This window comes from Neovison vison, chromosome 8 (genome assembly GCF_020171115.1).
Source record: "Neovison vison isolate M4711 chromosome 8, ASM_NN_V1, whole genome shotgun sequence".
NCBI lineage: Eukaryota > Metazoa > Chordata > Mammalia > Carnivora > Mustelidae > Neogale > Neogale vison.
This window is the reverse complement of record NC_058098.1, coordinates 20,833,303-20,855,603: the sequence shown is the minus strand read 5'-3', so window position 1 is coordinate 20,855,603 and position 22,301 is coordinate 20,833,303. Positions and strand designations below refer to the sequence as shown.

Below are 22,301 nucleotides of genomic sequence, written 5' to 3'. Positions count from 1 at the left end.
AGGAGGGACTAAGTGGCTGCTTCTCCTGGGCGCTAAAGATGAATGATTATGCCAGGCCCAGCTCCAGATACCTAAGCTTGGGATCAGGTGGATTCAGTTTTTTGGGACCCGTCTGTTCTCCTTGGTACTCAAAGTGTGGTCCACGGACCAGAGGCCTCAGCACCACCTATGGGCTCCTAGAGATGCGGAATCCCACGCCCCATCCAGAACTCCTTCATTGGAACTTGCACTTTGACAAGGTCCCTCAAGGGATTCGCTGGTCCATAAAAGCATGAAATGCACGTCCTGGCTCACAGTGTGTCTCTTTACCGATGAGGAGAAAGAGGAAGGAGGCTTTTAAAATCATTTTCGGAAACAAGGCAGAGGGCAGGGTGCCCACACCATGATTGTAATACATGCACTGGTTAAAGAAAGTGGCAGGCCTCTTTCTTGCAAAGCCCTAAATGATCTGAACCCGAGATGCTGAGAGACCCAAAGGAGGGGGGAGGCAGGAAGATCGGGGCCGCAATATGCCTCTAGCTTGCTGCGTGGCCTTGGGCCTCAGTTTCCCCATCTGAAAAAAAGGGAAGGAGGGGTCGAGGAGATGAAGCTTTTTTAAATAGTCTTCATGCCATTGCAGGTCCGTCATGAGCCAGGAGCTGCTGGCATTGCCAGAGAGGGAGAACTGTATGGTTTGGAAGCACCTCCCAGAGAGGCTGGGGCTTGGAGTTGTAGCACCCGGCCTTGTACTTGCTGACCTCTACTAGGCTGACCTTGAACTTGTTAACCTTCCCTAGCTGCTGAATTCTGCACCCCAGCTCAGGTCAGCTCCCCCACTCACCTGGATGTCAGGCAGCATCCCCGGCTGGAGAGCAGCCTCCTCGTCCCCCAGGTAGAGCACAGCACCCATGGAGGCTGGGGCCAGAGCCTGTCAGAGAGAATGACTTCAGGGGGGCTCTGCCTAGACCTTCACTGAGTCCCCTGCTAAGATTCAGGCAAACAGGGTGGGTGGGGCGTGGTGGGGGATGTGTAGGTGGGATGTTTGGAGGGTGAGTCATTGCGAGTCAACAGAACAGCAGGTCCAGGCTGCGTTACAAACTTCCTAGATGATCCATCCCCACTGGGCCTCAGTTTCCCCATTATAAAGTGAGGAGGAGAAGGAAGAAGAGGAGATCAGACCATAAGGTAAGCATATGCCAACCTTCCGCTTCCTCTGTTGCCTAACCCATTGATTTAGGAACCTCTTCCTCCGGCATTCTACGCTCATGAGGTTCAGGGGACCCAAGTCTAAGCCGATCAGTGTGCCGCATTCCCCTGTCCATGGAGATTGGTTGGGGGATGGCCACCTGAGCTAAGGAGACAGAAGGAAACTTGCTGGGACCGCTGGGAAGAGAATCTCTCACTCTGTCCTACTGGATTTAAATGAAAGACCATGGGAAGTGAAAGCTGTTGGGAACCAGATAGCCACCAAGGCAGGGAGCCTGGCTGAGAACAGCGCCCTCCCAGGAGAATCTTGGAGACAATATTTGAGCCCCTGAATCAAGCCATACTTGAAGTTGGATCTAATTTCCGGATTGTCAAGTCAAATGAACCAATGAACTCTCTCTCTCTTCAGGCCTCTTTGGGCTGGGATTTCTGTACTGTAATTAAGAGTGTCTGCCTGGTGTTCCTGGTTCCAGCTCTCAGTCCCCTGGGCTCCATGAGCACCACAAGTCCCCTGGAGCTCCCAACACTTGCTAGGCTGAGGCTGTCCACTGCCCACTCACCTGGGTGGCCTGCAGGGCACTGACCAGACCAGGATGCGGGGGCTGTTTCCTGGCATCAATCACAACAGCCAGCCCCTTGGTTTTATCTTCAGGCCTGTGGGTGGTAAACAGAGTTGGCAATCTTGCTGGATGGACCAGGCTTTCTAGGGGGAAGGACCTATGGGGGCGAGGGGACTGGCTTCCAGGAGCCTTGATTTATTGGTGAACTCTTCCTCCTACAAGACCAACTAACTGCCAACGCCCACCCCACTCCAGGAAGCCCTCCATGATCTCTCTCCAGGTGCAGTCCATTGCTTCCTCTTCGGTGTCCCACAGTACCTCACACAGCCCTCTCTCACACCCTATAAGCCACTGTTCCCACTGCAGCGGACGAGTCGTCCAGCATTGAACCCATCGTTTCCCTGTGGGCAGAGCTCTCGTTTTCTTCAGGAATCCCACGTTTTGTTCGGGAATCCCATGCCCTCCATATAACAGGTCCCCCAGGGGCTGGTTTCTGATTGGTTGAGGCCAGCAACCATGGGGGAACTTCTGGGAAAGAAAGGCTCTCCTTTACCAGTTTCCTCCTAAGAGCTAGAAAATGGAGACCAAGAAAGTTAAATTTCCTTATCAGTTAAGACATTTTGAACTGGGATTTGTTGCTCGCAGCCCGAACACCCTCAGTGGTTCCCGGTGTACTTTTCGGTGATGATCTTAGGATTTCCCAAACTGGCCCAGTTGTCAGGACTTGTCAAAGTAATCGGTTCGTCACCCCCGCCCCTGCCCCATCCCCCCAGCAGATCCAGGATGGGGCCGGGAGGCTGTGCAGTTCCAAGTGCCCTTGGCCGTCCTCATGATCAGGCAGGTTGGGAAAATAACCCCCAGGACCTCCAAGCCTGAAGTCCAGCCAGTTCACAGAAAAAATGGAGGCAGCCAGTGTGGTGGTGGACTTGTGGTACAGTGTCTGGAACCTGGACAAGATGTTCCATCTTGCTGAGAGTCCATTTTCCCGTCTGTAATGGGGATCATAGTGCTGACCCCGTGGGGCCGGCTGTGGTGAGGACTGATGCATTCATTGGAGTGAGGCACTCAGTGACTGTGCAGGGTAAGAGGAACATAAATGTCTGCTTTTGTCATGATCCTAGAAGGGGAAACTGAGGCACAGAGCGGTGACATGGCAGACGGTGAGAAGAGGCCCCGCACCTTGCCTGCCTCCTGCTGTTCATGCTGGGAGAGCTGTTTGCTTCCACACAGGCCTGGCCACCAACCTGGGGGGCAGGCCCTGATGTGAGGAGCGTCTGAGTCTCTAGCGTGGCCTAGTGTGAAGCTGGGGCCAGGACTCCACAGTTTACATTGGTCCCCAGAGTCCACTTGGTCATCCCTTTTTTTCAAGTGACACTCAGAGAGGGGAGGTTACTGCCCCAAGGTCACACAGCAAGTTGGTGGGATTCCAGGACTCTGTCTATCATACTGACCACTTCTCAGCACGAAAAAAGTGGGTCCCATCTCCCCCTCAGGCCACCACCTTGGAGAAGAGGAAGAAAAATCTTAATGGCCAGCAAGTGGCAATGATAGCTCCCACGGGTAGAGGGTATGGAGAAGGTTCCAAAGGGTTCTTCCAGTGCCTCCATCCCCTACCCCTAGCCACACAGCCTCTAGGTTGGGTTGGGGTCTCTAGCACAGTCCTGAACAAACACCACCTCTGAGACCCTCCTGGCTGGGGGCTGGAAGGCTGAGGAAAAGATGGAGGCTTTCCCCAGCCAGACCAACCTGAAGTCATGCAGGTGCGGAAGTAGACGTCTTAGAAATCAGCCTGGATCACCCACTAATCGTCACCGATCTACATCACCCCCCTTCTCTTCACCACACTGATGCTCCTAAGAGTTGCTCGTCCATGCTCTGCTCCTCACACGCCATCCACCTCCCGCAATCTGGGAACCCCCTGATGGCAGGGACTAAGTCTGTCCTGCTCCCCCCTCCCCCCAGCATCTGGCTTGGGACTGGCTCTGGGAACAGACGACTAGGTGGAAGGGCATGGTGTCTGCCTATTCAGTGCCCAGCCCGGGACTCTGGGCCAAGAAGTCAAAAGGGGACAGAGTGGCCAGCTGGCCCAGCCCCTTACCTGGGGACAGTGCACAGGTAGGAAAGCAGCTTGGTGACTTCTGAGGTTGTGCACCACAGTGCCTCCCAGGCCCCCTCAGTGGTTGACACCAGAAGCAGGGGCCTCCCTGCCCTGTCCCGACCACCTGGAGAAGGAAGGACACAGGTGAGCAGTGAGAACCCCAGGTCTCTCCACCTCGGATGTCCTTTCTCTCCTCCCTCGGCCACTCTGAACTCTGAGTCAGCTTTCAAGACCCAGCTCAATAGCCACATCCTCAGAAAGCTGTCTTTGACTCCGCCCTCCATTCTGGACTCCCTCATTCTGGACTCCCTCATTCTGGACTCCCTTCTGCACAGGGCACTCTGGGACGCACAGCTCAGGGACTCGACTTTGGAGGCACGTGGATGGGTTCAAGTATCAGCCTGGCACTGACTCACTGTGTGTCCTTGGGCTAGTCGCTGTGCCTCTGAGCCTGTTTCCTCATCTGTTAAAAGGGGAGAATAGAATGTGGAGCTTACTAGGTCATTTCGAGGGCTAAATGAGATCGTCCTGAGCAACACACGGAGCCACGGGTTCAGTGACAACCATTGTTACACGGAACATCACCTCTGTCCTCATCTCTGCTCCCGGCCCAGGGCTGCCAGCTCACACTTCATTCTTGCAGTCTTTTACCCATGGGTTCTGTAGACTGTTTCCCATTCCAGGAATCAGGGCTGCCTGGCCCACTGTCCCCATAGGGGCTGAGAGTCCAAGACCCAGGGAGTCAGCGCAGCCTAGCTGCACGGTGGTGAGGGGAGAGCACAGAGGAAGGAAAGAGGCTCAGGCCTCTGGAAACTGGGCCTGCCTCACACCCTGGGCCCAGAGCCCTGCCCTCCAGAGTCACCTCACTCAGAACCAACTTGTAACAGCCACCGTCCACTCCACATGGGCACGACCTTCTACAGTATGTAAGCGTGCAAGACCCTTTATGGCTCAGGAAGTCTTAGAGACAAGCTTAACAGCCTTCATAAGTGCTGTCTCACACACGGGTGCAGACCTTCTAGAACAGTCTTTCCTTCATGCACATTTGCAAATTTGACATTTCTTAAAAGATGTCCGATCGTGTGTGTCTAAGTTTAGATCCTCTCGAGATCATGGGTTGGATTTTTCTTTTCCCCGTGATACTCATTTATAAATTTCAAAAGGAAAAGCATTTCACTGGGGACAACATGGGAAATTTGAATATGAACTGGGGGTTGAGTAGTATTAGGAAATTATATTAAGTTTTGTTAGATGGGCTAATGGTATTGCAGTTCTTAGGGAAAATATCTTCAGAGCTGAGAGAGGCATGCTGAAGTATTCAGGGACAAGATATGAAGATCTTTCACTTACGCCAAAATGTTAAGACTTATTAAATCTGAATAATGGGTAAGTGGGTGTTCATTACACTACAGTCTCTGCTTTTTTTTTTTTTGGTATGTTAGTATTTTTTATAAGAGAAAGTAAAAAAAAATGTGCAATGATTAAATATGAGAAAATGGTATAACCTACAAAGTCAGAGATATCTGTCCATGTTCCTCTGAAATCTTCTCGCAGCCACTGGGGCCGTCAGGTCAGGCAATGCTGCATCATCGTCCCCAGGCCCATTTTCTTGATAAGGAAACTGGAGCCTGGCAAGGGGAAGTGGCTTCCCAGTCTCGCACAGAACCAGGTCCCTCACCTCCTTGAATCATGCTTGCTCTGGCCCTTGACCACCAGGAGAGATGAGCTCCTGTCTCTGTAGATCCATGACTGGAGCTCAGTAGAGGCTCTGTGGGGTGCTGCTCCTCTACTCTAAACAGGTCATGGCTCCCCATGGCCTCTAGGAAAAAGTGCAAGTTTCTCCACTTGCCCCTTAAGTCTCCCCAGGGGCTGTACACTCTTCCAGGCTCATTTCATTCATTTTGTGTTATCAGCTGTATTGTGTTCTTCCTATAGCCTCCCACTTCCATATGTTGAAATCCTAATCCCCGGGAACTCAGAATGTAACTGTATTTAGAGACAGGGTATTTAAAGACATGATTGAGTTAACATGAGTTCATTGGGGTGGCCCCTAATCCAATATGACTTGTGTCCCTATGAAAAGAGGAAATGTGGACACAGACACACAGAGAGAAGACCACGTGAAGATCAGATCATCATCTACAACTAATAGACTGTGTCACCCCTTGCCACCTATGGCCCAGCCAGAAAGAGTCATCGGTCATTGCCTAAGTTAGGCGGATCCTTTCTCACCTCCCACCTCTGTCCATGCTGTTTCTTCTGCCAGGGATTCTCTCCCCTCCCACTTCTGTCTGGTGAAGCTCTCCTTATCTTTCCAAGCCCAGTTCAGATGCCACCTCCTCCAGGAAGACCTCCTCTCTGCCCTCTGTAGAAGCCCTTCTCCCACTGCAGCCTCCTGCAGCAAATGTAGGCCTTTATTCAATACTACAAAACTGAGGGCTCCACTCATTGTATCCCAGCACTCAGCACAAAATGGTACAGGTCTATGAAGTAAAATAGATTTTCAAGACAGTAGGTCACAAAAAGCCCTGAGGTCTTTCTTGCTTCTGGACATTTGCACATTCTGTTCCCTCTGTCCGGAACACTGTTCCCACCCCTTCACCTGGATAAAACCTAGTCATGATCTAGGACTGAGCTTTATATTGCTTCCTCCTTCTTCCCTGACCTCTCCTCTCGCCCAAGCCTGGGCCAGGGCACTCATCGGTCCTCCCAAGCACCCCGTACTCCTCCACAGTGCAATTTGTTTACACTGGATTGTAATAACCTATTGAATTTTCTCTACCCTGAGAATATAGACTTTTTGAGAGCAGAGCACACATCAGTCTTGTTCCCCGATGAATCCTCAGTGCTAAGCCCAGGGCCTGGCTGTACACAGCAGGTATTAAAGAAATGTTTGTTGCAAAGATGAATAAATATTCAACAGAAGGGATAACATCTTCTCTACTGGATGCTGGTAAAACCCCACTTGGATCCCTTTGTCAGGCTTGATACCCATCCCCCAGCGGCTGTTGACTGCTGACTGTATTGGCTCACAGATGTCCCGTTCTCTAGAGAATTGCCCTCAACTGAACTGGATCACAGGCTCACCCTGCATCCCAGGCCCCGCCTGGGTTGATGACCAACAGATCCAAGCACACAACAGACCAGCCCCCTACACCTTAAAATGGAACCAGCTCTGCGGTATAATTCATGTCCCAGACCTTCACGGGGTCAGGCCCCATTGTCACTCAGCTCCTCCCCTGCCCTGTCCTGCTCTCCTCACTCCCCTTCTCCTGAGAACCACCTTCAACAAATCACTTCTCCAAGGATCCCTGTCTTAGACCCTGTTTCTAGGGAACAGACCTAAGACACTCATGCTGGCTGCCTCACTAAAAAGTAGGATGGATGGATGGATGGATAGTTGGATGGATGGATGGATGGATGGATAGATGGTTTAATGGATGGATGGATGGATGGATGGATGGATAGATGGATGGATAGTTGGAGGGATGGATGGATGGATGGATGGATGGATGGATGGATAGATGGATGGATGGATGGATGGATGGATGGATGGATGGATGGATAGATGGATGGATGGATGGATGGATGGTTTAATACATGGATGGATGGATGGATGGATGGATGGATGGATGGATGGATAGATGGATGGATAGTTGGATGGATGGATGAATGGATGGATGGATGGATGGATGGATAGTTGGATGGATGGATGGATGAATGGATGGATGGATGGATATCTAGAAATTGCTTTCATATAATCCAGTTCCTTCACTGGAAATATGATGAGCCTGAGTCCCAGGGGCACTTGGTCCAGAACACAAGCCTCCAGGACCTTCCCTGTCTCCTCCACACCCACCAACACCAGGATGCTCAGAGACTCCCCACCCCAACACACCCTCACCCTACCCTACCACCCTCCTCTCCACCTCCAGCTGCCCTATGATCCCCGAGGACCTGGAAGACATGCTATTCTTGACTGGAACAGCTCCACACTCAGAGCCCCCATCCTGGGTTCAGGCCCTGGGGTCTCCTCATCCACAGCGGGGACTCTTCCAGGAGGACCTTCTGGAAAGCCAGCCTTTTCCCTGGTGAGTGGGCCTGAGTCAGCAGCTGGGCCAGATGCTTTGGTCTGAGTTGTCCCAACTGGGGAAGAGCAACAAAGAAAACGGTATTAAGGAGAATCTGGGTTTCCCTGGAGGAAATGTCTTCTGTGGCATTTTCTGACTGACAATAACAGCTTATGGCTACTGGTCTCCTACCATGTGGCAAGTATTATGCTAGGCCCTTTTTTTTTTAAAGTCTATTTATTTATTTGGTAATCTGCACACCCAACGTGGGGCTCAAACTCACAACCCTGAGATTAAGAGTCACACGCTCTTCCGATTGAGCCAGCCAGACATCCCTAAGCTGCTTACTTTTAATGTGTCTTTGAACTTCAGAAGAACTGTGTGAGGTAGGGGACACCCACACTGCACCAAGAAGGAGTCCTTGACCAAGCCCAGCCAGCCGCTGCGGGACCGAGCTGACTGTGGACTCAGGACGGCTCAGAATAGCTATTCCAGATCCCTGAGACTTTAAGTCTCTTGACATGCTCCCCGTGCACTAAAACCCTGAGGCTGAACCAGTTCAGTGGTGTGTGTGTGGGGGGGTCTCTGTCCCTGGCATCCTGAGCCTCCTTGTCACCTGGTCATGTCCAGAGAATAGTCCCCTGTCCAGCCGAGTGAGTGGGCACCTTACCTTTCCCCAAGCCCTTGGCTCGGTTGGGTTTGGGAGAGTAGAGCGAACACAAGACTTTCCAGGGCCCGTCGTGCTGGAGTGAGGCTTTCTCTGGTGGCCCCGGGGCTTGCCTTTGCCCTTTCAAGAAGGAGAATCTAAGCCCAGGAGTGGGGGACCTGGAGGAGGAGGTGTTCTGACTGGGGCCAGGTCCAGGTTTGGAAAGTCTCCCATGGCTCAGTTTGGCCCTCTCTTCCATCTTGGTTTCAGGGACTGGAGTAGCAGGAGGGGAAGCTGGGCACAGATGCAGGGAGGACTCTTGTTTTGGGTCAGGCCTGGGCTGGACCATATTTTCTGGGTTTCCCAGATGTCCCTGCACCTTGGAGGAAGCCAGGTCTTCTGAACCACCTGCCTCGAGGCCAGAGGCCCAGGGTAATGGCTTCTCAAGGACATTGAGGTAGGGCTCCCGGGGCTGCTGTTCTGAGTCATGGGTGTGTGAGTCAACCTTATGGTTGACCTTTCTCCTCAAGTCCAAAATGCAGGGCTCCTCTTCTGAGCTTGCTGCCTTCTCACAAGCCCATTTTTTCAAGGAAGGTCCCCCACTGGTGCCTGAGAGAGGTGACGTTCTTTGAGAAAAAGGGATTTCCTTAGTTCTGGATAATTCCTCCAATGCCCCCAAAGGACACCCATGGGATGTCTCCACTTCCCTACTAGGAGACCCTCCTTTGCTCTCCAGAAGGACCACATAATCTCCCTCCAAGTCCTGGCTGGCCACATGGTCCATCCTGAAGGCCACCTCCCCAGGCCTGGCTGGCTCCACTTTGATGAGTCCTGGGTACTTGTTTTCATAAGTCCTGCCCTTGCCCTTGGCCAAGCTCTGGGCATGCAGCTCCTGGCAGCCTGGGGACTTGGGCTGGGGCAGTTCTGGAGGGCAGCTCAAATCGAGGGCCTCTAACTGAAGGGACCCCCAGGCCAGGGAAAGGACATTCACTGCTTGGGGTCTGTCATCCACAAACTCCGGGCTGGTTATCTTGGTCCAGGGCACAGAGACAATTCCATCTTCTGAAGCAACCAGGCAGTTGTGAAGGGGGCTTCCCTCAAAGTCACTGTTGATTGTCTCCAGCCCCATCTGGGTGAAAAGTATAGGGTAGGATGACACGGGAACAGGCTTTGTGTCCACCGTGCGGAGGTCCAAGGAGAGGCATTTGATCATGATGCAGACGGACTGCTCCTCCTGGGGCTCGACTTGGAGGTAGAAGTCCCCTTGGCGTAGCAAGAGAGGGTTGAGGGGGGCCAGGTGTACCACGACCTCACCCCCCAGGCACAGAGGCCAGCCCTCATGCAGGAAGAGGCAATGTGAGTACGGGGCCTGCGGACAGAAGGGTGATGTCAGAGAATCCTACCCCGGAAGGACCTGCCCATGGGACTGATGGAATCTGGGGCAGGTCAGGGATGGGAGCAGGGAGGCAAGAGAGGTGCCTACAACACAACTCTTAGGGCCCCATCTCAGAGTCTCGAAAGTCACACATCCCCTAGAGCAAATGCCTCTCTTGCCCCATCCTAGTCCTAACCCTGACCTTAAAAATGCTCGCTAGCCTTCTGGCCCAAGGGAGAAAAGCTCTGAGTGGCAGGTGCTACTTTGCAGGTGCCTTTCCCATGAGGATCGTTCTGCTTGGGTCACGATCCCTTCTCCCCATCCACCCCAGACTTCTCTCAATCCAAATCAACTCTGAGCCCTTCATTCGAGAGCTAGGGAGACACGGGGTCCAAGGTGTGAATCGCTGATTTGTGCAATCGCTTCAAGCCTCAGTTTTCCTATCCGCAAACAGGAATGACCATATGTATCATACAACTGGGTTGGTATGAGGATTAAGTGAGATCTATATCCTTGTAAATAAAACCCCCACAGCACAATGCCTGGCGTACACTAAGTGGGCGTTCAATAAATGTTAATTTCCTCTCCCTTTGACATTTGCCCTTTGAAAAATTGTGGGGATTTTCCATTAGAAAATGAGTCAGTTACGGCACTTATGCCATTCTCTAATTTTTCAGGCAGAGAGATTACAGAGTGAAGTCGAAACAATCCTGGGTGAAAAGCCAGGAAACATGACCCCACCACTACCTTGTTGGATGATCTTGAAACAAACAAACGAGCAAACAAACAAAATCATTCCACTATCCTGGACTTGAATGTTTATTATTTATTGGTTTATGATTTAATTATTTATTTATTTTTCTTCACTGAGTAATGACATGGCAGGTAAGGAAAAACTTTAATTTTTTTTTTTTTTTTTTTTAAAAACAAGAGGCACCAGCAATTCTCTGTATAGGTGGGACACAGCAAGGCATCCCGGAGCCGGTTGGACCCGACCTCTCTTGAAGATTTTTTATTTATTTATTTGACAAAGAGAGAGAGAGAGATCACAAGTAGGCAGAGAGGCAGGCAGAGAGAGGGAAGCAGCCTCCCCCCTGAGTGGACAGCCTAATTCGGGGCTCAATCTCAGGACCCTGAGATCATGACCTGAGCCAAAGGCAGAGGCTTAACCCACTGAGCCACCCAGGCACCCCAGACCTGATCTCTCTTGATGGAGCCCCTCCACCGGGCTGTTCAGGACCCGCTCCCACAGCGACACAATGTGGCAACAACAGAAGCAACACCCCCACCCGCCACGGGACTGACATGTATCTCTCTCTCTCTCTCTCTCTACCTGGCTTTTGGAAAAGAGCCCTGTGGCTTGAGTAAAACCTAGATAATCTTCTATAATTTGGATGTGTATGTGGGGGAGCTCCAGAGAATGACACTGAGGTTCCCCTTAATGAAGCAGGTGCTTCCCAGGTTGATTAACTGGGGCAAGAACTGACTGCCCTTATACCCCAGGTGGGTAAACCAGTCCCCGTCAGGGACGCTGTAGATTTGGCTGTCGCAGGAAACCTTCCTATCCACAAATCCCTCCAGTCTGCGAGTTCCTCCACGACTTTCACTGAGCGTTCTGCTGTTTACAACCTGCTTTCCCTCGCCTTCCCATTAGACGAGGCCGAACTGCCCAGCAGCATTGTGCAAACAGCAACGCACCACAAAGACAATGGTTATGATCAATGTATTTGAATCTCACAGTCAGTCGGTGGGGCAGGGAGTTCAGGCACCTTTATCCCCGCTTTACAGATGAGGACAACTGAGGCTCAAGGGGGTGAAAGAACTAGCTCATGGCCTCATAGCTGAGAGCAGCATAAACAGGACTCGTGCCTCGGCTTTCACATTTGGAGGCATCTGTGTCCCCACTGAAGTCCCCACTGGACTTCATCTGAGGGTGCTGGCTGCCTTCAGGTGCTGGCCTTTATCAAGGCCAACTTTGGGGCTGGCACATTCCTATTTTCAGGGGAGAAAGAAAAAAGTGGGAAAGTAACAGCCAATGGCTACCAAGTACCTGCTGAATATCAGGCTCTGTGCCAGGCTGTGTGTTTCCTCTCTGGGACGTGGGTACCCTCTTATCCACATTCCTGCTTTCCCATGAAGGAAACTGAAGCTCAGAGGGTGATCGCCCAGCTCCGCAGTGATGGAGCCTGGCTTTGAACCTGGGGCACCTGACTCTTGCCCCCATACTATTAATCCCACCCTGGGCTCGGAGGTGACATGAATTCACCTATAATTATAATTAAAATCTCCTATGATTAAAAATAGGGAAATTGGGGTGCCTGGGTGCCTCAGTGGGTTAAAGCCTCTGCCTTTGCTCAGGGCATGATCCCAGAGTCCTGGGATCAAGCCCCGCACCGGACTCCCTGCTCAGCAGGGAGCCTGCTTCCACCCGCCCCTGCCTGCCTCTCTGCCTACTTATGATCTCTATCTGTCAAATAAATAAAATCTTTTTTAAAAAATAGGGAAATTAAAACATTGTGACCCTTGTTCCTGGAAGACATGGGGAAGGAGGCCATGCAAATACAGATTTAAGGGCCGAAAAAGGGAAGAGGGGAGTCATAGAGCTTGTCGTGGGGAAGGAGTTGGAAGGGGCAGGTTATGCACAAAATAGTGTCAGGGTGGGTAAACGGGAGCTGGCAGCAGGTGCTTGGTGAGAATCTTCCTTCTGCAATAACAATGACTGTGTATGCCAGTTTCTGCCTTCCAGAAGCCACACCGAGCAAGAGAAATGAAGGATCGCAGTCTCCTTCCAGTTCCAGCCATCTCTAGTTCTGGCTCCCAAACCTGAGCTTTTAGCTGCCATATCCAATTTCTTGCTACCTCTGAAATGATGCGCATGGTCCTCACTCTTATTTTTTGCTCCTGATGCATTAGGTCTCCGAGGCACATGAGCCAGCGGGAGCTTCAAACCTCTTAGTGATGCTTGAGGCTGGGACAGCGGGGGCACAGTTGGCAACCCCGTGAAGGGTGTAGACAAGTCCCTGCCACAGGCATCTGAGGGCTTGGTCTCCAAAGGCCTGTCCCCACCCTTAAAACAGTCACCACCTCTGACCAGAGGTGTAGGCGTATGATGCAAGCCCGGCCAACCCCGCTATCCCATTGCTCTGGCTGCAGCAACTGGTCCACGGATGGACATCCAATCCAAGCCTGGCCAATCAGGATCTTTTCTGGCATCTTTTCTATCTGCAGTTGAGGGGGAAGAGTTCTTTTTCCTCTCCAAGAGTTTCTCCTCTCCAGGACGGGAGTTGATCCCAGTCTTGGGGGGGACATCTAGCCTGTAAGATTGATGTTGGCAAACAAGAAGAAGCAGAGACAAGAGCCAGAAAGGGATTTGATTGGTGTATCAACTCGGGGCTGAGGCCAGATCACCTTGAGTAAAGATCTATCATTTGCAGCCAAGGAGACCTACCTAAAACACCTTTCTTTCCACTTTGACTTAGAGAGGCCTTCCTGAGATCTGGGTTCAAAGAGGTCTCTTGGGACAAAAGTGAGTCCTGAGGCCTCTAGGGCTCCAGGAAATACCTGGAACATTCTCTGCTATTTCCACTGAAGCTGACCCACTTCAGCCAAGGCAGCTTGGAGATGCCCACAATGCCAGCCGAAGGGTCATCCCACCTTTTATCCAGGATTTGCTCCCCGCTAGTGAAAGGACAAACGTGACTGACTCCTAGATAATCAGAGAGCAAAGAGCCAAGCGAGCTTCCTGCTCCACTGGGGGAAACCAGGGGGAGGGTGGAGAACCATCCCACATCCTCAATTCTTGCTCTGAGACAAGACACGCACCAGCCCACTTCCTTCCCTGCTCACCTCCAGCCCTCTGATTCTGGGAGAGCTTGTTCCCTGGCCCCACCCTCCCTCCCAAACTTACACAGGCTGCTTCTCGCACTTGCTCACACAGGCGCTTGGCAGGAATAAGGAAATCCAGAAGGAAGGTCAGCCCATCCCCTTGGAAGTCAGAATCCAGCAGACGGAACACCTGCCCCAGGATGGTGGGCGCCGTGGCCTCAAAAGGGGGATAGAGGCCTGCCAGGGCATGCTGGATGGCTGCGTCCAGAGATGGGGGGTCCTGTGGGGGATAGGAGGAGAATACGAAAAGTAATGATAGCAGTAATAATTAGGGTAGTGGCCACTTCTCATGATCTTCCAGGCTCCATATGACTAAGACTGCAGCCAACTCACTGACCTCCTCTGCTACCCTTACCCCTCATTCATCCTCTCCAGCCATATTGGCCTTCCTTCCTGTTCCTCAGGGCCTTTGCACTGGCAGCTCCCTCTGTCTAGAATACTCTCCCTCAAGACATCCTCATTCCCTCCTCTCCTGCGGTCCTTGCTCAATGCCATCCACAGGCCCAAGGTAGAGGGGAGGAATGGTGGGGGGCATTCTAGGTCAGGGCCAGAGGGAACAGGGAGGTCAGCAACCTCCAATCCTACCATCAGGCAGACCTGCACACCTGCAGGTTGAAGATGAGCCATCAGTGAAGACCAACCTGCAGGCAACATGTAGGTGCATCAAAACGCAGGTGCATGAACAGTAATAAGTAATTGCTGGGGTTTTTTTTCCACACCAAGTTTTGGGGTGGTTTGTTACACAGTAATACCTGATTGATACAAATTGATATAATTGACACATGAGCTCACAGATTCAGACTCACATGATGAGCTGCCTTCTGGGTGCTTCCCCTAGGTGTCCAGCAGGCACAGATCATCAACGCATCAAACCCAACTCAGTATGTCCCTAAACCCACCCCTCCCCCATGTCCCTACGTCAGTGATGGCCCCACAGTCCAGTCAGACTCCCAGGCCAGACATCTGCGCATCCTCCTGCCCTTCCTCTTGCCTCCTCCGTTCACACACAACCCTCAGGCTCTTCTCACCTCCAGCAGCTCACCCGCCAACTCGGCTCTGCTCCCCCGTCCCTATCCTGACCCAGGCCTCTGTCTCTTCCACGGAATCTCTTCCTCATTGCCATCCAACCTTCAGACTGCCTCACTTCCAGCCATTCTGGACCAGGAACCCGCAGTGGTCTTTCCAAACATGAACCTGACCTTGGAAGTGTCCGCACTGCCTTCAGGAAAGCATCAGCCTCCAGGCATTCAGGTTCCCTGTGATCTTGGCGTTGGCCTCGCCCCACAGACCGTCTGTCTCTCTCATGCTTCGGCCACAGCACTGCGTGCATTCTCTTGCTTATCTCCAAGCCTCTGCACACTCTGTCCCTTCCTCCTGGCATGCCTTCCACTTCCACTCCCCTTTACCTGGCTGAGTCCCTCCCATTCTTCAAGAGTCAGGTCACCTCCCATCTCTCCCATGGGATTCTCCCAGACTTCCCTCCCCCACACCCCCTGGGCCAGGCGTCCCCTTTCCTGGGCTTCTGTGGCACCCCTATCATAGCGGTTCCCATGCTGATTGCCATCTCCCTCCAAGACTCTGGGCTCCCTGAGGACGGGGCTGGTAAGCAGAATAGTGGCCCCAAAGATGCCTGTGTCCTAAGCTCCGTTACCTGTCAGTCTGTTTCCCCATAAGGCAAAGATGGAATAAGCATGACAAATCAGCCCTCCTTAAGATAGGGAGAATATATCCTGGATTAGCCAGTGGGTCCCATCCAATCCCATGGGGTCTCCAAAGGGCGAGAAGGTGCAGAAGAAGTGAGAGTTGGGGAAAAATGTGACATGGGAAGAAGGATCTGAGAGACGCCATGTTGCTAACTGTGAAAATGAAGGAAGAGCCCAGGAACAGAGCTGCTCCTAGCTGCTGGAAAAGGCAAGCAGGTTCTCCTCTAGATTCTCCTGAAAAGAGTACAGCCTGCCAACACCTTGATTTGAGCCCAATGAGACCCATGTTGGACTTCCGATCTATAGGATCCATAGAACTGTATGCTGCTTTAAGCTACAAAGTCTGGGACCATTTGTTTTAACAGTGCCTGAAACTGTCACAGCGATGGGAGCATTGATGACTCCTCTTCCAAGGGTCCCCATTCCTGGCACAGGGCCTGGGCAAAAATAGGTACTCAGTAAATGCCGTGGAAGGACAAACAAAATGTCCCTCTCTGAACCACAGGTTTTTCCATCTGTAAAACCATTTGGATAAGACCAGAGGTTTCCAATCTGGTATAGTAATAGAACCCATGGGTTATGATTTTCAACTCTTAAAATGCCTGATGGAAGCCATTCTGGTTGGCCCAGACTGCTCACAAGCTCCGGGGCCATCTGTCACTGAGAGATGTAAAGCAAGATGAGAATAAACTAGAATCCAGCATAAAGACAGCTTATTTGGGGCAGAAAAATCATTTTTACAAATGAGGTCCCTTCAGACAAGGAAATAAAATCCGGGATTGGAGGAGGAGGAATATGGCACTTCTCCATCCCAGCAAGAGGCCAGGGCCAGGAGGCTATAACACAGGGGCCGCTAGCCCATGGTCATTGGGCCAATGTCAGGGTCGCCACTCTGCCCCCGCACCCACACAGCACTGAGCACAGGGTAGGGTCTTCATCACTATTTGTGGGAGGAATGAATATATGTCTACACCCCCCCATTCTGAAGGAAGGAGGGTCTTGCCACTGACACAGCATCAATGCAGTGGGGGTGACCTATCACAGGTTCTTGACATCAAAAGTGAACATGGCCAGAAGGGCTATTTTCCCATTGAGGTACCAGACAATGTCGGGGTTGGGGGGAGGGGCGTCTTGAAGTTGGCAGAACAGAAAAAGCCTCATCTGGCTTGACCAGTTCTTCTAATGCTCTTCCCCTCCAACGCAAGGTCAAACCCCTAGAGTTACCCCTCACCCATGCAATCCTGAGGAGAGCAATGGGAATGGGGACCCTGAGTTAGAGGACTCCAGCTGACATCTGTGAATCTGTGGACACACTAAGAAGCCAGCACTCCTCCCTTGCCCCATGCCCTCCGCACTCCACCCAGCCTCTTCTAGGGCACTCGCTTTCCTAGGTTCCACGCCACTGTGCTACCTTAAGCAGGTGCCTTCCCTCTCTGGGCCTTTCCTTGTGTGCACATTGAGCTGGGCTAGGTTTCATTTTGTTTCATTTTGGTTTTGGAAATTTAATCATTCGCTCACATCTTCATGAATTTTAGCATATCCAAGTACCATTTTACTATTACTGCTGACCGCTTTTTTTTTCCCCCCAAGTCACTCACCAAAAATACTTACATAATTGTATTTCAAACAAAGACTTTATGCCCCTATACGGGTTAGGAGAAGGCAGCCAAACTGCCCAAGTTCAAATCCTCCTCTTACCACTTTCTGTTTAGGTGACTTGGCAAGTTGCTTAGCTTAACTCTGTCTGCCTCAGTTTCCTTACTAGGGAAAGTGGGGGCTCATAATTGTATGTGCCTTAAATGGTTGAGCGAGACCAAATGACATAAGACACGGAAGGTCTCTGCACAGGACTAGCTCTTAGTAGGTGCTCAATCAGCAAGACCAATCACTGCTATATGTTTGTGGCCATTACTATAGTTATCATTATGTCATTGCTTTATGGGGAAAATTGGTATCAGCTGGCATAAATGGAATGGAACTTCAAAAATAAATTGTTGATGCATTGGGTGGTTTTGTATTATTTTATTCATATAAATATATTTATATCTATCATATATATTTATTATTATAGCCCGAGGGTAGACCTTACATTAGTATATATTACCATAAATAATGTAATATTTAACTATATAATAAATACACACTTATTATATAAAATATATTTCATTTTCACTATTCTAGTTCTATAAAAATAAACTATTTTTTAAAAGAAAAAGGAAGCAATAAGAACAAATACATTTTCTAAATTAGGTTCTAGGACATCTGGTCACTTCCTCAAGGCTCATAGAGTTTCTCTTTCATTCTTTCAAAGCAAGCTTGCCACGTATTAGAAAGGTAGTGAGGATATCTTATTGTGAGAGGTGGGTTTTCTCTGGGGGTCCTGAGAATATCAGAGGGAAACTCAAAGGGCCTGAGTCTCCCAGCACATGACTCCTGTTATTTAGCTCCACTCTGTGACAGCCTGTGTCCCAACTGTGGTCTGCATGTCAACCTCGGGGCAACAGTGAGATCAACCATCTCCTCCTCCTCCTCCTCCTCCTCCTCCTCCAGAGCCTAGCCTATCTTGCTCAGATGATTCTTCTGCAAATGCAGGGAGATGATGGATGCAGGGGTCCTGAGAAAAGAAAAAGGTGTTGTTGCCTTTTTTTTTAATCTTTTTTTTTCTTTATTCCTCCTGTCAGATGAAGCTAGAGTCCCAGCCTCTGGGTGAAGCCATGTCCCCCTCCTGACCTCTTCCTGAACCCACTGCTGTCACCCGAAGAATAACAACAACTTCCAGGCACCTGCTGTGCACGGGGCCTTGCGCTTACTCACATTCTCTTGCTTAGCCACACAAAGGTCCTGGGGCAGAGAAGGAACGTCCTGCTCTGCCGATAAAGAAGAGGAAGCGGATCTTGTCCAAGATCACGGAGACGAGGAGGAAGACAGAGCCACGATCCAGCCCTGTCTTGGCCAGTCAGGCCCGCCCTCTTCCCCTGCCCCCTGGTGCCTTGCCCACCATGGGGCCAGCAGCAGCCACCAGCCTTCAGGGTGGCCTTCCCAGCCGCCTGTCCTGCAGTGTTTCAAGCTGTTTACTTCTCGCAGACTAAAGCTCACAGATGGGATGCCTTTGGCTTTCACAAATGGGCTCACTGGCTGCACACTCTAACGATTTAAGGGGCGGCCAGTAAAAAAACAAGAATGTTCCAAGTTAATGGGACTCCAAGCTCTTGGCCAGAGCATTACCTGCTATGGGCCTGAACCCCAGGGGTTCATAAGCTGTCCAAATATGGGCGTAAGCACACAGTGTGGAGCCCGTAGGAAGGAAAGCTGGCCCCTCTCCACTCAAAACCAATCAGGCAGCCCAGCCTGGGCCCTCAGGAACCCAAATACTGCTGGCCAGACACGGGCCCCTCAAAATGATTTCCGTGAAACTTAATCGATGTGTTTCCATTCTTCCCCAGTGAGCGCAGCCAGGCTGGGCCTTTAACTGTTCCTCGCCAGGAAGCAGGAGAAGTTGGAAAGGGAGAAGCCAGAGCCGGTCTGCAGCCCTCCAGCCCCTCCCCAGCAGCAGAGAAGGAGCCCCCAAGGGGGCCCACAGACCCCCCTGCGGGGCTGGTGCCTGAAGGACGCTCAGGGGCCTTCTGGATAGACCCAAGGAATCCGCTATGGGGCTGGCAGAAAAGTGTCTGTCCCCAGCCATTCCCTCTGGGCATGGGAGGGTGGGAAGAGGTTCCTACACTTCTGTGTCAACACTTTGCACTGAGCCTCCATTATTTTTTTTACTAACACACAAGTCTGATGTTGTTTTTACCTACGTGCCTTTCCCCGTGAGCACTGGCCAGATCAACATACAAGATTTCCACCACCCCGGAAAGAGGCTCCCTGCCAGGCAACTCCCTCACCCCGGGAAGGAACGACTCTTCTGATTACTGGAAGTTTCTAAAAGAAAAAATTCCCAGACAGTGTGATCTCCATGCTGTAAAAAGGTGCGTAAGCCAAGAGGCCTTGGAATAAAGTGTTAACAGCTGTCACCCCCCAGCGCCGTGGGGGGCAGGGGCCTCGTAAGTCACCCTTTTTCATTTTCTTCATAGTTTGCTGGATTTTCCGACCATTCTGTAACCAGCCTGTGTAGCTTTTATAAACAAGAGGGGAAAATAAAAGTGTGATTGTGTGTGTGTTTTAAGGCCTGTTCCCTTTCTAAATGGTCTCACCAGATGTGGTTAGCTGGGCTTTCTGAGTTGTGCCGAACTCTTCTTAAAGGCCCAGGTTTGTCCATTGGCTCCACCAGACAAAGCTCTGAGCATCACTGAGCATCATTCCCTGGCTTGGGAAGAGAGAGGGCTGCGAAGAACTGAGGTAGGCAGGGCCCCAGGGCTGCTGTCATCCCCTGCTCTCCTCCATGGCATGCCTAGGGAAGGTGAGATTTCACCCTTGACTCACAGGGTGACTATGGCCTCAATTTCCCCATCTGTAAAATAGGTGCATTGGGTTATCTATCTATCTCTTAAGGGTGCTTCCAACAGGGTCACTCTAGAATTCAAGGTATAGTCAGGTGCAGGAAGGTTTGGAGCTGGGACACCGTTTCTAAATGGAATCAGTTAATCCCCAATTGATGGGAAAGTTTAAAAAGATCTGGTCTCATCCATCTCTCTACTCAGCCCAGGAAGAATCCAAACCACCAGCCACAGGCACAAATGCCCACAAGGGAATGAAAGGTGACATGGAAGACAGAAGTAGCCAAGTGCGAGAAAATAACCCCTCTGGCCCCTTGGTGAGTGTCCCCTGATAATCAGCCTCAGTGTCGGGGAAGGAATAGGGAGTAGTGGGGACTGGGGCACACGTCCCATCTCATTGGCTCCAACCCAGTGTTGCCTTCACCCAGCATTGCTGGGTCTGCTGACATTTTAGTAACGTTTCCCAGTGTTCTACAGGTTAGCGCCACCAAACACATCTGTGAGCCAGATAGAGCCCAGTGGATATCAGCTTGTGGCCGCCAGGTTCAGCTACCTGGGACCTTCCTCTTGAACTTCTCCAGGCTGGAGATTCTAAAATCAGTATTCTGTGGCCCTGGGTGCCAGGAAGATGTTGCTCGTGTCCAACTAAAACTTCTCCTGCTTTAAATCCTTTTTATTTGTGTGTGGGTGGAGGCATGAGTGAGAATTGACTCCTTACTTAAAAAAAGAAATAAAAGTAGAAGAAGAACCTTTTAGAAACTGGGAAAACAGCCCAGATGCAGTGAACTGAAAAACCATTGGGTGTTAGAAGATCCACATTCGAGACCTGCTCTGTCATGGCTCATTGGTGTAACCTTGAGCAAGTCACTTCACCTGTCCAGGGCTAAGTTTTGTGTTTGTTCTTTTCTCTCCCTATCCCTTTTGCCTTGCCCTGGGGCTCACCATACGCACCCAAAATACATAATGATAATAATAACAATGATAACTAGAGCTTCTTACTGAGCAAGATTCTGTATCAGGCTTTATCCTAAGCACTTTTCATTATTTTATTAACATTATTTTATTTCATCTTCCCAACAATTCTATGGGATTGGTATTTTTTATTCCCATTTTATGGGTTAAGACACTGAACCCAAGGCTTTACCCTCAGTAAATGGTAGAGCTGAGTAGAGGTTTTCTCCCCCTTCCCCAGGCTGGGCTCTCCTTTAGCCATTACAATGGCCTTTTTTTTTTTTTTAAAGACTTTATTTATTTATTTGACAGAGAGAAAGACAGTGAGAGAGGGAACACAAGTGGGAGAGGGAGAAGCAGTCTCCCCACTGAGCAGGGAGCCCCATGTGGGGCTTTATCCCAGGACCTGGGATCACAACCTGAGCTGAAGGCAGACGCTTAATGATTGAGCCACCCAGATGTCCCTACGATAGCCTTTTAGCACACAGATGTGATTGTGACCCTTCACTGCTCAACAACCTTGAGTGGCTCCCCACTGCCTTACCAACTCAGCCCACCACTAGTGGCCATCAGTCCACAGCAGCGTACTTTTCTGCTTCTTCCAACACACTTGATGCTCTAGCCCAGGGCTTCCCAATCACCCACGTGCCATACGCAGAGTTTTTCTTGCTGTTTATACATCTTAATTTATTTTGCTTTATATCGATTAGTATTTACTTCACATTCATCTTCTTGTCAATTCATTACCAACTTAAATCCATTGATTTTTATTTATCATCCTGTGTTTGTGCTGCCTAAACCACTTCTGCCCACTCACGAAGACGAACAACTGTAAATAAAAATGTTCATCTAGGGGCACCTGGGTGGCTCAGTGGGTTAAAGCCTCTGCCTTCTGCTTGGGTCATGATCTCAGGGTCCTGGGATTGAGCCCTGCAACGGGCTCTCTGCTCAGCAGGGAGACTGCTTCTCCCTCTCCCACTCCTCCTTTCCCTCTGCCTGCCTCTCTGCCTACTTGTGATCTCTGTCTGTCAAATAAATAAAACCTAAAAAAAAAAGTTCATCTAAAGTCTCCCCACCCTGGACCCATAGCGGGTGCCCCACTTGGAGAAGCACTGCTTGAGCTCACACTGTGCCCCTTTCTGGGCTGGGTGAGCTCCTTCCCACCCTTCAGAGTTCTGCTCAACCCGCATCTCTTTGCTTTTCATGACACATATGCTTCCAGGCAAAGAGAGGGACTCCCACTGCCTGTCACCCAGCCTGGGAAGTCTCAGCAACTTGGCACTGGAAGCCCCCAGGACAGGAACCAGAGTTTACTCTTTTCGCACTCAGGTCCTTACACAGGGCTGGGCACATAGCAGGTGCCTTGGAGAAGCAGGTACTTTGGCAGTGTTG

General features: G+C 50.8%; 1 protein-coding gene across 1 annotated transcript in view; it reads right to left on the bottom strand.

Annotated features, from left to right (window-relative positions):
- The window catches only part of KIAA1755 (KIAA1755 ortholog), a 37,856-nt gene that overhangs the window by 13,037 nt on the left and 2,518 nt on the right, over positions 1 to 22,301 (bottom strand). Inside the window, 6 exon segments of the mRNA XM_044262319.1 lie at positions 821 to 907; positions 1,746 to 1,839; positions 3,844 to 3,967; positions 7,801 to 7,989; positions 8,584 to 9,928; positions 13,842 to 14,039. Coding sequence (XP_044118254.1) covers positions 821 to 907; positions 1,746 to 1,839; positions 3,844 to 3,967; positions 7,801 to 7,989; positions 8,584 to 9,928; positions 13,842 to 14,039 — 2,037 coding nt within the window.